Raw genomic sequence first — 16,653 nt, 5'->3', positions numbered from 1 at the left:
GATCACTGTTCTGTCTTGCTTTGTTCACGGGAATAAGTCTGAACTAGTGGGCCTGCTGAAGCGCAGATCCAAAAGTGGCTCTTCTATGTTGTGTGCTGTGTTTATGGAGTGGCTGTCTGGTTTCTCTAATGTACAGATTCAATCACTCCTTGCTGCACTGCACAGCATACACTATGTGGACTGGATGTCATGCTTGTAGAGTATGAGTTTTTCTGAGAAACCTTCCCAACTACCTCAACTCCCACCTGCATCTTCTTTCAAGTGACCTCAATAGGTCACATGGTAGGGTGAGCAAAATGTCTGATGTAAGGTAAGGTAAGGTAAGGTAACTTTATTTATACCCATAGGTAAGGTAAATTTGCTTTACAGAAAAAAATGATAGCATTTGGCATCCCTTCAAAAACACACATACCTAATAAATATAAACCTCACTGTAGCACATATATAGTAATTTAACGTTTTGAATCAAAAACAAAAACAGTTTTTATTTAATTCAGTAACAACAACAGGGAAAAAGCTGTTTTTATAACGCTTTGTCCTGCATCTTGGAGATAGGAACCTCCGTCCTGAGGAGCCTGAAATTCACCCCGTAGAGGATGGGAACCATTTTTAAGGATTGATAAAGCCATCTTCTGTACCTGTACAGGGAGGCTAAACAAGACTGTGGCTCACCTATCACACGACTGGACCATCTCACTATCTGATTCAGTGACTTTTTCTCTGTGACAGAGGTCTGACCGAACCATGCCACCGAACAAAAGGATAAAATAAAAGGATAAAAAGGATAATGATAATGATAATGACTCACACCTTGGGTCATGTGATGACGTACATGATTATTAGTGGGTCAACCTGGGTCAAAGACCTTCTTAAGTGAGACTCTCCACCATTTAGTTTGAGAACTGTAAAGGTTTGTCAGATGAGAGGTGAAGTGTCTTCAAGAAACTCAGCGAAGTCCAGTTGCTTTCTATCCAAGCTCCTTAGACTACCATGACCTGGATGACTGAGAACCTACACAGACATACTCCTGATTGTTGTTTTTGAATTTCCTTTTTTTTTTTAAATTTCATTGATCCTCAGTTCAGTGTTCAGTGCTGATTATGAGGGAGGTCAGCTCACTAAAGCTCAGACTCACACTTAAGGTTTATATTCTCTGTTTCACACCTGAGGCTGTGAAAGAAAAAAAAAAACAATTATAGCAAAACAAAGTCTTTTACAATTACCCATCAAATTATGGTATTCACTAGAATTATGTAATTGTTTATTAACCTCTTTTGATCATGGGGCGCCTTGTTAAAAGTCTTCTTAAGATGCTTCAGTTCCCGATACACAACACAGCATGACACTGCTATCAGGGGAGATCCCAGTGCAGCAAAGACTATCCTCAGGTAAGGAAAACTGTGTGCTGAGAGAAGAGAACACAGTGATAATTATAAGTACAGTACTTACAATTTATTCAAGTGTAAACTTTGGTAAGACTTGTTATTATTATGGTTAACTAACTGTAAATATATAAACGTTTGGGCACAACCCCCACACACTGGGTACCCTTAAGCCTTGTTTCTTAAGATGTAGGGTTGTGAGTTGATGTATTTCACGTCAATCTTTTTCTAAAACTAATCAAGTAACTTTAGTGATTAAACTAAATGAAGAGATGGTGAAAGAAAATTGGAACAATGGGGAAAACACTCAAAAGTGTAGCATGGCCCTCCAGGTTCCTCCTCCACCCTGCCTGTTTACCTGTCAGGGTCCTGGGTCTGCGGCCCAGTATGTGGAGTTGTTTAGTATCTATTTTCCATGTTATGGCTGTCCACGTTTTGAGTTTCTATTTGAGGGTCATAGGTTTTGGCCCCTTTGCCCCTCATGTTATCCTGTGCTCCCTCTGCTCTGTGTCTTGTCATTCCCTGCTGGTGTGTTCCCTCTGTGTAAGGCCCGTGTTTCTTAGTCTGTCTTTGCATGTGTGTTGAGTGTCCTGTTTTATTGTGAAGGTCTGTGTTCTATGTCAGTGTATTCAGTTTGCAGCCTCCCTGTCTCGTCAGATTCATTAGGTTCAGCTGTGTCTCCCCCCTGTGTGCAGTTTCCTCGTTTCTTAGTTCTGTTTCTCGCCACCCTCGCTTTTGGTTGTATGTCGTTCTCCTTCAATAAAGCTCACTCACACATCAGCCAGTGTCTGTGCTTTGGGTCCTTCACAAACACCACATGACACTACCCATGAGCTCTACAAACATCTATAATATTTATAGATGCTCTAGACAGAGCTGATTAGCATTGTTTTAAAGTTACTATTACTTTACAATAACAATTCAGATAATTTCATAAAAAATTTACATATTTTTACACATTATAATTTTATTGAAAAATAAAATAACTTAAAAGTATTTAACTATGAGTTTACCATTTATTAACCAAGTTATGAAGTAATTCATGTTAAAGCAATTGTAACTGCGTTTGCAACAAGGAAGATCTTAATACTCATATGAAACAAGTCAGTTTGTTGTGGGGCTGAGGATTCACTACTATATAACTAATAGTTAACATTATTACATGTTATTTAATACTTCATTAAGTGACCTCCATACAAGTATTAAGAACTTCAGCTTTGTTTCTTCCGTAGCCTTTGCTTGTTAACACTTTCTGATTCACACGTGTTCTTATCTTTTATTCTTTTCATTCTTTTTGTGAAGCACATTGTGAAGGAAACTGCTAGATAGATAAATATTATTCTTATTTTTATCTTTCACTAAACCTGACCATACCGCACCAGAGCTAGTAGTGTTACACACTGAAGAAAAACCACACTGAAAACTTGTGCTGAACGAGGGCAAATTTCCTGTCACAAAACCGCATCTGCTAAAATAATTCTTCTACACAGCTTAATGTACTCATTTAATGCAACTAATAATAATCAGTGACCAAGTGGAAAGTTTCAGTGTGCCTTTAAAGTTTAGGTGGTAGTTACTGAGAAATAAAAGATGATTAAATCACAAAAATGAATAGCAGCCCATGTGTGGCTAAATAACCACAAATACCAATAGAGAGACAAATACTGTATCAACATATACTCTGTTCTATTCTGTTCACTGTACATTTGCATCTTTCTTTCCATATGTTTTTTTTATCCATTTCTGCTTCTATCATTTGTTGCACAAGTGATGTTTACTGTGTTTAACAGTTCTACTGCTACATGATGCTTACATTTGTAATTAACTTTATAATAACATATAAACTAGGCAATAAAGAGTAACTTACATAACTTGCTTTCAACTTTGCTGTTGTCTTTAACATCCAGGGTGAAATAAATGTTTTTCTCTTGGACTCCATTTGAATTAAAGACCTCAATGCTGTATTGACCTGAATCAATCTTCTTCAGGTTTGTGATCTTGAGTGTCCCATTCTTGATTATAAACTGTAGTCTGTTGTTAAATTCCTTGTCTGTCGTTATTTTTTCTTTCTTCAGACTGAACACAGTTCTGTTCCCCGTGGGAAGCACCTTCAAACACTTCAGATCACGGCCACTAGCATCAGTCATTACTTGGATATACACAGTTCCTTCAAGCAGAGGAGAGCATGGACATGTGTTCGTCCTGAGGTCACATGTGGTCGCATCAACTGGAAAGAGAGCTGGAGAAGATGCATTTAATAGAACATGAGGTGAAATTATTCAGACTACAAATGTGAATGTTTGGCTTCTTTATGGGGACAATCTTACCTTGAGTTCCTCCTGCTAATAGCACAATGATAAAAAACTGTTCCATGCTCTTCATTCACCCACGCTGTGGTTTTAATCTTTCAAAGCTTCTAGAAAATTATGTACAAATCTGGGTGTAAATCTGCTGCAAACCTGAGTCCTAACTGACAGGAAACAGTCAATGGGAGATGATATATTTAGTTATTTTCAAAGTTAGGAAATCAACTTTCACTTCTGCTTGCCAACAAAAAGACTCAGCTGAGTTGTCTGCCTTTTGTAGTGACCTGATCTCAAGAAATATCCATCAAATGCAAATAAACAATTTCCCCCTCACTTTTATACGCAATACTGAATCTAGACAAAACACACTTTCAAAAGTGTGTCAGGCACACATACTTTCTTCACATATACTTTTGAGAAAGAACATGCAACATCTGAAGTGACACGTTAAGTCACAAACAGTTGTTCCTGTGGGGAGAGCTTTATTGCTTAAGAGTCTTTACAGGGTGTCCAAGAGAGACATCTTTTTATGTTTGTAAGTTTGCAGAGTTTGCTTTCTGAAAGGAAGGAAACAAATTGGCGTAGAAAGAATAAAACGTAAACAACCTATGAAAAAGCAGCTTACTAAAAGGATGCAAATCATGAGCACAATATGAAATGGTGAGGCAATGCTGACCAACAAACAAAGAAGCCTTTTGTCTACCAAAGAAGGCTGAATTCAATATGAGAATCTCAGCTACACAACTAAATAATAAACAACAATAATCAATAAATAAATGTACATGACATGATTATGCGATGGAAGCAAACATTACAGATCTTCCCTTTTCTAATTAGCCTCAGGCTAATTAGCAGGCCTTTAGCATGAGGAGTGATGATGAACATGAATAAAAGAAGAATCAGGTAAACCACTGTTTAATCAAGGTAAAGAAGAATGTAAATAGTTTACTTACAGTTAAATGGATGCACAGAGCAGCACAGGCTAAGGTAGTATGTAAGCACTGAGCTACAAGTGAGAAAAGCTCATCTGCCAAAAAAAAAGACCCATGCATGGGTACTTCCTGCTTTACAGAGCAGAGATGGAACTGTGTGTGGTGCAGGGCTTTTATAGTCAGTGAGTCTACTTTCTTTTGTATACATCTTCTTATTCTGCCCTAAAAATAGAAGTGACAACTACATCCATGCGCACACGTCCATCAGAATGTACATGCCCAGTTGGGCATCTCATAAGTTTTTACTCTGCCACAGTGTAATGCCACAAAATAACCAGTTCAACATATATTCAGCATAAAATGTAAATATACAATTTGCAGGAGTTAACCAAGAGCTATTCTATTCTATTCTGTTCTGTTCTATTCTATTTTTCAAATAAAGTCCATGAGCCATACCATGAAGATATGAGAAAGAGTTGTTGAAGCTAGGTTAAGAGGAGAGGTGACAATCAGTGAACAGCATTATGACTTCATGCCAAGAAAGAGCAAGCAAGCAAGCAAGCAATTTATTTATATAGCACTTTCAGATCAGCCACCAGCTGAACACAAAGTGCTGTACACTTGACATGCCAAAAATGATACATTGAACATGTTAAAAAATAAGAAAAATAATAATAATGATAATATAAAATAAATAAAATATGTATAAAAAAAATGGTTATTAAAATGACATTTAAAATAATAAAATTAGCACAAATAGCAAAAACAATAATAAAATAGTATTAAAAAAATGATGATGAGAATTACATTTAAAACAATAAAATCAGCACATTAGATTAAAACAATAAAATCAGTAAAATCAGGGTCAGACTGTGTCATAAGCCAAGGAGTAAAAATGGGTTTTAAGACGTGTTTTAAAAGTGGACAGTGAAGGGGCTTCTCTAATGTGCTGGGAAAGATTGTTCCACAGATTAGGAGCAGCAATAGAGAAGGCCCTGTCCCCTCTGAGCTTTCTCTTGGACCTGGGTACCTCCAGGAGCAGCTTGTCAGCTGACCTGAGAGACCTGGGGGGTGAGTAAGGATGCAGAAGCTCAGAGAGGTAAGTTGGGGCAAGACCATTTAAACATTTAAACACAAACATGAGAATTTTAAAATGAACTCTAAGATATACAGGCAGCCAATGGAGTGAAGCCAGGATGGGAGTTACGTGTTCTCTTTTACGAGTTCTGGTTAAAAGTCGTGCAGCAGAATTTTGGACCAGCTGCAGACGAGAGAGAAGATGCTGACTAACTCCACAATATAGTGCATTACAGTAATCTAAACGACATGAAAAAAAAGCATGGATTACCGTTTCAAGATGCTGCCTGGATAAAATAGGTCTTATCTTTGCCAAGCGCCTTAGATGATAAAAACTGGACTTGACAGTAGCCCTAATTTGACTGTCTAATTTAAAATCACTGTCCATCTTAAAACCCAGGTTTGTAACAACAGATTTAAAATACTCTGCCAGGGGTCCCAAATCAATAGCGGAGGGTTCACAAGGTCCACTAGGACCAAACAGAATCACCTCAGTTTTGCTGGAATTGCATCTTAGAAAGTTTAGGGACATCCAAGATTTAATGTCTTCTAGACATGCTAGAAGTGGCTTAATAGAGAAGGCCTCTTTCTGCTTCAGAGGCAGATAAATCTGACAGTCGTCAGCATAGCAGTGGAAGGATATTCCATGCCTTCTGAGGATGGTTCCCAGGGGCTGTAAATATAATGAAAAAAGCAGAGGCCCTAAAATTGAGCCCTGTGGGACCCCAGACTGAAAAGTGGCAGAGGAAGACTCATACCCTAAAAGGTTAACACTAAAAGTTCTGTCACAAAGATAAGACCTAAACCATTTTAAAGCAGTACCACGAATGCCTGCAAGATGGTGCAAGTGAGACAGTAAAATGTTGTGGTCTACAGTGTCAAAGGCAGCTGTTAGGTCAAGGAGGACAAGAACAACATGATTACCAGAATCACGTGAAAGGAGGACATCATTAAGAGTGCTGACTCCGTGCTATGAAAGTTTTTAAAACCTGATTGAAAGACCTCCAGGATACCATTCTCATTTTAAAAATCCATCAATTGGCAATGTACAATTTTCTCTAAGATTTTAGACATAAAAGACAACTTGGAGATAGGTCTGTAGTTAGCCAATACAGTGTGGTCCAGGGCAGGTTTCTTAAGCAAGGGTTGTACTACCGCATGCTTAAAATTAACAGGGACTACACCAGATATTAAACTGCTGTTTATAACACTAAGAACAGCCTGGCCTATGCTAGGAAAAATCTCCTTAAAAAATTGTGGTGGGACAGGATCATTTGGGGAACCAGAGGGCCTCAGGTGGCCGACCACATCCTCTAAATAAGAAAGAGACACAGGCTCAAACTGGTTAAAAACAGCAGAGCAAGGGATCAAGACAGAGGGGTCAGACTCAGGGGAAGAAATGAGAGCCCGCGTGGTTGCAACCTTCTCAATGAAAAAACACATAAAATCATTAGACAGTTTATGAGAAGCCTCCAAACAGCCACTTTGTGGAGCATTTAAGACTGAGTCAATAGATTTAAATAACACACGTGGATTGTGACTGTTGGAGGAAATGATCTTAGAGAAGTATTTTATTTTAGCCTCTTTGACTGTATCCTGATAGAGGCGCCAGCAGTCCTTTAGGATTTGAAGAGACACCTGCAGTTTGTCCCTCTTCCATCTGCGTTCAGCTCTACGACACTCCCTCTTCACAGCCCGAGTGGCGTCATTAAACCAAGGATCAGTTTTAGCCTTGGGCTTCCTGGTTTTTAATGGTGCCACAGAGTCCAGGATAGTAAGGCAAGAATATTGAAACCAGGAGCTGAGGTTCTCTGTGTCCAAGGGAGTACGATCGGCGGGGATAGACAGCTGGTTAAAAGCAGTTGAGAACTGGGCAGCAGTGAAAGGGTTAATAATCCGACAGCGGCGAACAGGAGCGCTGGTTTGAACTGTGGTGCGTGAAAACACAGCATCAAATAATACAGCCATATGGTCAGAGAAAGCAGTGTCAGTCACTTCCACATTAGACACAGGTAGACTGTGTGACAAGACCAGGTCTAGTGTGTGTCCGTGTTCATGTGTGGGACCAGGTACGGACTGGACCAGATTAAAAGAGTCAATGAGACTTAAAAACTCCTTCACCAGAGGCTTATCAGGGCAACAGACATGGATATTAAAATCTCCCACAATAAGAACATGATCGTAGTTGGGCATAATCCCAGCTAGAAATTCTGAAAAGTCATTTATGAAATTCTTAATGTATTTAGGGGGACGATAAATAACAGCAAAGAGCACAGAGTTAGAGCGATTAACTTCAAAACACGTGAGCTCAAAGCTGGAAAACGAGGGCTGTAAAACACACTGTTTACATTTAAAATCCTTTTTAAAAACAACCGCCGTACCTCCTCCTCTCCCTGATGTCCTTGGTGTGTTAAAATAGGAACAACCCGCTGGTAAAAGTTCAGATAAAATACTGGACTCACCAGTATTAAGCCAAGTCTCCGTGACACACATGAAGTCCAGGTTCCAGGAGATGAATGACTCATTCAGAATAAAAGATTTGTTCACCAGCGATCTGGCGTTTACCAGCCCAATCCTGACAGGAGCCGGGGATGAGGTAAAAGCCCCAGCGGCACAGTTAGTCCGACACAGCGGCCTCAGATTGCGGAGGTTCGCCCGGCGCACGTTGAGCCGAGGAGGACAGGGGTCACGGAGGAGCGGCGCGTCATCCTGGCAGACCACGGGGATGAGGCAGGAATCCACGGGGTCCAGGAAACGTCGGTGCACAAAAACTCCAGGAAATAATCTCTGTATTCCTTTGACGGTAGTGGGATGGTGCGCTAAAGAGATCTTGAGTTTAACCAGCCGACCACTGCGCCTACCCCGACGTCTTCGCCGGGGAGGTAGCATGACTGCACGGCATAGGCAAGTTGGGATATGTGACAGCAGCGGACACCATGAATTCTGACCTCCGTTAGAAAATGCAGCTGTATTTTGTCCAAAACTTCGGAGGTTCAGAAGCGATTGGCGATCGTACACCAGTAATGACCCGATTTCTTGAGTGACACACGACAGGAGCAATATAAAAACAAACAAAACTGACAGCGACAGACGAAAGAGCACGATCGATGTTTGCTTTGAGAGTGTTGTAGAGGTATAAAGAAGGTCAGAAGGAGTTCCACTGTGTATTTGAATATCTAGAGAAAGCATATGATAGTGTGCTAAGAAAAGAACTGTGGTATTGCAGGAGGAAGTCAAAAGTGGCATACAAATATGTGATTATGAGAGGGTGGTGCGCAACATGCATACAGAAAGCAAGAGCGTGGTAAGGTGTGCACGTGATGAGATAGATGGGTTCAAGGTAGGGGTGGGATTGCATCAGGGATCAGATGGGAGCCACTTATTATTTGTGAAGGTGATACACAGGTTGATAGATGAGGTCAGGCAGAAGTCTCTGTGGATTTATGTTGTTCGCAGATGACATTTTGATCTGTTCAGAGAGTAGGGAACAGTCAGCCTGGAAAAGTGGAGGTTTTCTCTTAAGAGAAGAGGAACGAAAAGTCAGTAGAAGCAAGACAGACTAAATGTGTGTAAATGGGTAACAGTGACACTGCAACAAGTACAGGTAATGAAGGTGAAGTAGTTTAAATGTCTCAGGGCAATCATCCAAAGCAAACAGGCAAAGCATGCAGGCCAAGTGGAGACATGACATGACTGTGTGGGGTTATTTGTAAATAGCAGCAAAAAGGAAGGTTTATAAGGTTGTAGTGAGACCTACTATGATGTATGATTTGGAGACTGGCAATAACAAAAATAAACGACGCAGAGTTGGAGGTGACAGAGTTTAATATGTTAAGATTTTCATTGGCAGTGACCAGAATGGACAGGATTAGAAATGAGTCTCTCATTTGGACACCTTAGACTGTCCAGTTTGGAGACAAAGTTAAAGAGGCTGAGATAGTTTGGACATGTCCAGAATACGGATAGTGGATACAATGGACAAAGAATGTTAAATATGGAGCTGTCAAGCAGGAGAAAAAGAGGAAGACTTCAGAGTAGGTTCATGTTTGTAGAGGAGGACGACATACACAGGGATCGTGTGACAGATGTTACTAGGGATGGGGTGAGATGGAGGAAGATGATCTTTTGTGACTAAAGGGAGCAGCCAAAAGGAGAAAATAATACTAAATAGTCATATGATAGTTAAGTGTAAATAGCAAACATCTACAACAGTGATTCCCAAAGAGTGGTGTGGGGGGGCCCCTGGTGGGCCACAAAGGTAATGCAGGTGGGCCTCAGTAGTAACAGAAATTCTATTTGAAGTATTTATTGTATATTTATACAAATGTATTTATGTAAAAGTATTTATCATTCCATCTATCCATTCTCTACCGCTTATCCTTTTCAGGGTCACGGGGGGGCTGGACCCTATTTCAGCTGTCTTAGAGCAAGAGGCAGGGTATACCCTGGGCAGGTCGCCAGTCTGTTGCAGGACTAACACATAGACAACCATTCACACTCACATTCACCCCTGCACTGACACCCATGGGCAATTTAGTTTCCAATTAACCTATCCCCACTAACTGCATGTCTTTGGACTGTGGGAGCAAGCCGGAGTACCTGGAGAGAGCCCACGCAGACACAGGGTGAACATGCAAACACCACTCAGAAAGATCTCAGCCTGATGGTGGAATTAAACACAGGACCTTCTTGTTGTGAGGCAACAGTGATAACCACCATGTTGCCTATAAATAAATATATGTATAATATATTATAATATATATATGTATAATATGTATTTATTTAAATAAAAAGGTGAGCTAAAACTGATGACAGAAGGTGATCATTTGGGGATATTGTTCCCCTGACCTAAATTTACTGCTCTGTAGTAGTGGAGTTTGAGTAGTGAAAATGTCTATGGTAATGTTTTTTTATTAATGTCTGAGTTTGATAAGATAAGAACTAAAATATAAACTACTAAAATAATTTTTAAGATACAGACCTAACTCGGGCCTAGCTGACAACCTGTGTAGAATTGGCCTTGAAAGATGTGAGAGTGAGAGTGCGTGTGTCTGTGTGTGAGTGAATGAGAGCACACACAGGACACTACACAATGATCGCTGAATATCGGATTTTTAGTGTATGATTTAATGAAAAAGCGGATTGTACTGAGTAAATTGTGATTGACAAACACAAAGTTTTAAAGAGAAAGACATTTGGATTGAAAAGAAAATCATGCTACAGTGAACGTGCTAATGAAATCCAAACTGAATGAAACATGAATAAAGAGTGAGTGATAAGGTGGGGCTGAAGTTCGGTGAATCTAAAGTAAACACATGACTGGCTGACTAGATATTACAGAGAGAGAAATGGGCTGAGTAGGCACGTGACAAAGTATAAATTGGGATACCTGGAGGTGTCCTGGGTCAGTCTCCGGCACCCGGCAAGATGAGCAGTTCAAAGGAATGAATTCCAGAAGTTCACTGTTGGAAATTCCACCAAAGGAGAGACTGGTCATAGTGGACTGGACTTAACTGGACTTCTACCATTTTCCAGGTGGACTGCAACTTCTCAAGATTTCCAAAGATTTCCGTGCAGATTATAATTTGAAAAAGATGTGTGATCTATCAAGGAATCCTACTTTCCTGATTATTTCCATTAATACAGAGCATTGAAGTGGAACACATCATCAGTGCTGGAAGAGCTCCTCTCTCCACCAACCTCTCTCCCCAAAATGATAAGAACAAAATCAGCATAAGCTTAGAGTGGGTTAATTAAATAAGTAAAATTAATGTGATTTGATTATTCTTTTTATACTCTTTTTATTTTTTGCTTTTACTTTGCTCCTGCTCTAGCTTTTTCAAGCAATATCTTCCCTTGGATTCTGCAGGCAGGTTAATAAGTGCCACAGTCAATATACAGTGTATATATATACATATTTAAAAAGGTGATGATTAGACAAATGGATTACACGGAGGTCTTTTCCTGTTTCATATGTTAGGCTATCCCCTCTCTATCCCTTGTCTAATTTTGGTAATTCCACGCATTGCTGGGATCCCAAACAAAAGAGGCTCTGACCGAAATCTGACCGTGCAATGCAAACTCTGTTTGCCAACGACCAGGCTCCTCTCAGCATCAAAAGACTCCACCTCTAACCTAAATAAACATCTGGAAGTAAGTTGTTTTTAAAAAATTAACATTAGCCTACTGCAACTACCTTTTTTTAGTTGTGGTAGTTGCCTGGGTTATGTGCCACTTCAGTATCTTCAATGTAGTATTGCTGTGTGAGTTATTACTGTCACTACAACTGAAAACTGCATTACAACCTGCTAGCTGAAAATAATCATATGCATTTCTGAAGGCAGACAGAAAGAAAACATATTACTGATACAGAAATACTTTTCTATACGAGACCATTGCAAAAAGTGCAGCCTTGCCTAATGTCCACTTTACTGTTACTCATTTTATATTAAGATTTAAAAACTCTTGTTAATGCTCTCCATCAAGTTTAACAGTCTGTAGTTTATGAACTAACCTCAGCTGACACTAGCTAACAATGTTAGCTTGGTGGCGAGTAACCTTCAGTAATAGTAATAAACCACACAGCAATAGTACAGTCATGTTGTTGTAAAAGGATGACAATATATCATATCACCAGTCTCCCTCTGTTCTTTGTCGTGTTCTCCATTTTTCCTATGTGGTGTTGTGTTAGTGCTCTGTTCTCCAGTCACGTCAAGTCGTTAGTTGTCAAATTCACGATCCTTAGGTTTAGTTTAGCTTTTGTTTGTTTCTTTCAGCTTTGATGTACTTTGTTTTAGTTCATGTTTTCCAGCAATAAAGCTGCCATCTTTAGTTAAGTGTTCAGTCTCCAACCCCTGTCTTCCACACAGCTTACCATAAAAATTATAGAGATTACTCACTGAAACTTTAATAATTATTTATTGTTATTTTATCATGACAAAAAAGGCAATTCAACTGACATTTTAGAAGTGTAATTATTTCTAAAAGAGTAAATCATTAATGGTGATAAAACATGTAAGTGAAACAGACTCTAAAAAGATAAGAAACAAAGTAATTACATCATTTAGTCATGTCAAAGTATCAGTTAGTCAGAGAAAAGGAGACAGATGGGCTGATAATCAGGTAATCAGTGAGAGCATAGCCAGGAAGAAAAGCTAAAAACCTCATCAAGAAAAACTGAACATGAACTGAACTGAACTCTTTAAGCCTGAATCAAAAAACAAACTGATGATGTAGAAGTCTCAGAAACTCTTAAGAAAATTGAACATGATGCAGTTTGTCTTTAAACGGTTAAACAAGAGCGTAACTAAAGGAAGCAGACAAGAAAACAGCATGAGAGATGTCGACAGAAATGAGGAAACACTGAAAGAAAAGGACAGAGATAAGACAGAAGGAGGAACACATTGGAAAGGGGAACTAACTAAATTTAAAGTCATCAGAGCCAAGAACCGATGGCACAAAAAAAAAGGCTAGAAAAAAAACTTCTACAGAAAAAGGAATAAACTATTATGTGAACAGAAAACTAAATAGTAAAAATAACAGAAACCTAATCCAAAGATAACCTAAAATCCAAACTTATAAAAAATCCCAAACTTCAATACCGAGACCCAGGGACCATGACAACTTCTGTAAATCACCAAATGCACAAAAATCAATGTTACAAATATGTTGTGACTGTGTAACTATAGAGAAGCAAAATATATGAAAACCCAGTGAATTAAAATAAAACAAAAAGCATCTTTAGCATAATATAAGCATTATTCACAATACTATATTTTTGATTTAGCATAAAGAGATTTTTACACCATAACAGTAACGAACACATATGTAGATCCCAGACTGATGACAAAACATTATTAATATGGTATTATTGTCACTATAACAAGTAATTGGCCGTGCTCATATCTGTATTATTGTAGGGTTTTTTGATATGTTCTGATTTGGTTTTATATAAATAAATCTGAATTGTCTTTAATAAAAAGGTGACGTGTCTTTGTTTACAGAGTAAAAAGTATTAATCATTGATGAAACCAAGTAACACGAAACAAAGGGTTTTCTCATATTCTGTAACTGTAACATCTGGATGCGTTGTCATGCTCAGAGTTGTTGCTCCACTTTAATTCATACAAAACTTCAGTGTTTTTACTTGAATTATTTCCATTTAAATGATGAATTTATGCTCCGTTGTAATACAAAAGTAAAGATGAAGCAAAGAAAATCAGAATTTGTGAGTTTTGATGGTTTGTTTTGTGATAGAAAAGATGTTTAGGGATTTAGCATCACTTCCTCCCTCTGTGGGCATTTAGTGGTGTAGTCTGTATAAAAGCACAGACCATCTAAATCACCTGATTTTAAGGATTTTGCGATACAAACAATCTTCCTGTACAATCATCATGTTGGTTCGTTCTGATGAGATCACTGTGAAAGCTTCACTTGGCCATACTCCACTTCCTCTTCTCTTCCCTTCACTGACTTCTCCTGCTGCTGCCTGATCCTAACATCAGCATAGGTTACTTCCTGGTCATCTTGCTCTGCATAGAAGCAAGATAAAATTAACATCAATGAATCATTAAGGTAATACTTTTTGTGAAACTTGCTTTTCTGACCTGTTTTGATCATGTTTTCACTGCATTAGAGCTAGCTGGTTAGCAATACCCACATATTTCAATGAAATTATAACGTTATGAAGAAATCATTAGCAAGAAAGCAAAAAAGTGCCTTCAAAAAAAAGAAGCAAAATATAATTCTGTATATCTACAAGAAGAGCAAAAGGCCAATCTGAGCGAGGTGATTGAAAAGCCAGTTTTGTACCTTTTTGTTTTGTTTTGTTTTTTCTCCTCTCAAAACAGATGACAGCTACACCCACAACTAAGAAAATCACCAGTGCTGAGAGAACCCCACAGATCACTGGCAAAATACCTCCTTCTAAAAATAAAAGGACACAGGAGAGAAACACAAACAGATGACTTTTGATACTAAAACACAATCTTGGACATACTTCATAGCCTCTAATGAAGAACAGCAAAAGCACAAACTCCACTTATCATAGATAAGATAGAGAAGACAGAGAGATTATTTATTTATTGAATAAGTGACCAGTTTTTGTAATATATTTCTAAAGGCACTATTGCCATGAAATTCTCACCAGATGTCAGTGACAAGCCCGTCCAATCCACACACGCAAAGAAATCAAACCACAGATTTCCATAAATTAGGATATGTTTAATAAAGAGAAATGACACAGAGAAACACACTTACCGAATTTACTACTGTGTACAAAAGCCTTTGTTGGTGCGTCCTGTATGGAGAAACCAGTTGCATGCTTGCTCAGGTGGGATTTTGCCAATTCTTCCACACAAGAATCTGCCTATTCTATGATCTCTGAGCTTTAGTTCTTTCCATAGATTTTCAAAGTGATTCAGGTCAAGTGATTGGCTGGGCCACTCTAGCAGCTTTGTTTTCTTTCAGAGAAAGAAAATAAAGTTGAGTTTCTGTGGCTGTGTGTCTGGGATCATTCTCTTGCTGAAACGTCCACCCTCGTTTCATCGTCATCATCCTAGTAGATGGCAGCAGATTTTTATCAAGAATGTCTCTGTGCATTTTCCAGCATGCCAGTCCCATATGCTGAACAACAGCCCCACACCATGATGTTCTCACCTCCAAACTTCACTGTTGGTATGGTGTTTTGGGGGTGATATGCAGTGCCTTTTGATCTTCAAACATGGCGTGTATTATGGTATCCAAAGAGTTCATTTTTGGTCTCATCTGACCAGACATATTTTCCCAGTATTTCACAGGCTTGTCTAAATGTTGGTTAGTAATCTTCAACACGCTTTTTCTTCAGCAATGGAATATTGAATGGTGAGTGCACATACAGGCCATGGTGGTTGAGTGCATTACTTATCGTTTCGTTTTCTTTGAAACAATTGTACCTGCTGATACCCAGTCTTTCTGTAGCTCTCCTCAACTGGTCCTTGGCTCTTCTGATATGAGAAGGGCCAGCTATCAGAACTCAAATGATTATTATTTTAACTCCTCTGTCTGAAATCTTCCGGGTGAAATTATTTTCTTTCCACTTCAGGATTACGGCCCCAACAGAGATCAGTAAACTGCAGTAGTTTAAATTTTTGTCTGTAACCAATGCTGTCAGTATGTTTTGTTTTGTTTTTAAAAAATAAGGTTGTGAAGGTCTAGCTCATTTGTTTTACCCATTATGAGAGATTTCTTGTGTGACATCTTGGTAATGAGACACCTTTTTATTGGTTATCAGTTGGAACTGAACCAGCTAAAATTAATTTGCACTAAGTGACAGGACTGCTTTATTATTACTGACAGATCTCAGCTGGTGTCATGATTTTCATTGCCTTTTGCACCTTTTTCCCTTTGTCATTTCTCAATATTACACATAACATAATTAATGGACATCTGTGGTTTGTTTTCTTTACATGTGTGGATCTGATGGGTTGTTACTGACATCTGGTGAGAATTTCATGTCAATAACACCTTTAAAATTAGATTTCCTTAGAAAATTGGTGATGTGTTAAATACTTATTTTACTCACTACATAGATACACATGGATGATCAGAAAATGTTACATTTCGATCTAGTAATGCAGGGAAAATTACCTTGAATAAAAATCTGTAAAGTCCGCTCAGCTGATATTTCTCCATGTGAATTAAAGCCCACAAAGGTATATTTACCGTCTGTACTACTCAGGTTATGGATCCTAACTGTTCCATTACCAGGAAAAAAGAGAAATCTTTCATCTGTTGTATTATATTTAGGACTGTTGCTTCTCCCATTTAGTATTACTGATGTATTCTTTAACAGTTGGAATCTGATTATTTCTGAGGTGCTGTCCATCAATTTGATGTCCAAAGTTCCTCCCAAAGTTCCATAACAATGAGCTCCATCTGGTCTGCCGTCACAGTAACTTTCCACACCTGTAAATAATA

At 38.7% G+C, this 16,653-nt stretch overlaps 1 protein-coding gene across 1 annotated transcript; it reads right to left on the bottom strand.

The window, feature by feature from the left end:
* Nucleotides 1-405: 405 nt before the first annotated feature.
* Nucleotides 406-4,753, bottom strand: LOC134636987 (uncharacterized). The gene is made up of 5 exons (XM_063487289.1): nucleotides 4,642-4,753; nucleotides 3,710-3,852; nucleotides 3,250-3,621; nucleotides 1,270-1,405; nucleotides 406-1,170 (listed from the first exon to the last, which is right to left on the bottom strand). Exons 2-5 carry the CDS (start codon nucleotides 3,762-3,764, stop codon nucleotides 1,119-1,121), a joined length of 615 nt encoding a protein of 204 aa, XP_063343359.1. The 5' UTR covers nucleotides 3,765-3,852; nucleotides 4,642-4,753; the 3' UTR covers nucleotides 406-1,118.
* Nucleotides 4,754-16,653: the final 11,900 nt, after the last annotated feature.

This window comes from Pelmatolapia mariae, linkage group LG2 (genome assembly GCF_036321145.2).
Source record: "Pelmatolapia mariae isolate MD_Pm_ZW linkage group LG2, Pm_UMD_F_2, whole genome shotgun sequence".
NCBI lineage: Eukaryota > Metazoa > Chordata > Actinopteri > Cichliformes > Cichlidae > Pelmatolapia > Pelmatolapia mariae.
The sequence above is the reverse complement of the archived record's forward strand: the minus strand, read 5'-3'. Positions and strand labels throughout refer to the sequence as shown.

Coding starts and splice junctions, on each gene's coding strand:
- LOC134636987 (XM_063487289.1), bottom strand. CDS start 3,764: ATGAAGAGCATGGAACAGTTTTTTATCATTGTGCTATTAGCAGGAGGA. Junction 3,622..3,709: donor ATTAGCAGGAGGAACTCAAG/GTAAGATTGTCC, acceptor CATCTTCTCCAG/CTCTCTTTCCAGTTGATGCG. Junction 1,406..3,249: donor CAAAGTTGAAAGCAAGTTAT/GTAAGTTACTCT, acceptor CTCTTCTCTCAG/CACACAGTTTTCCTTACCTG.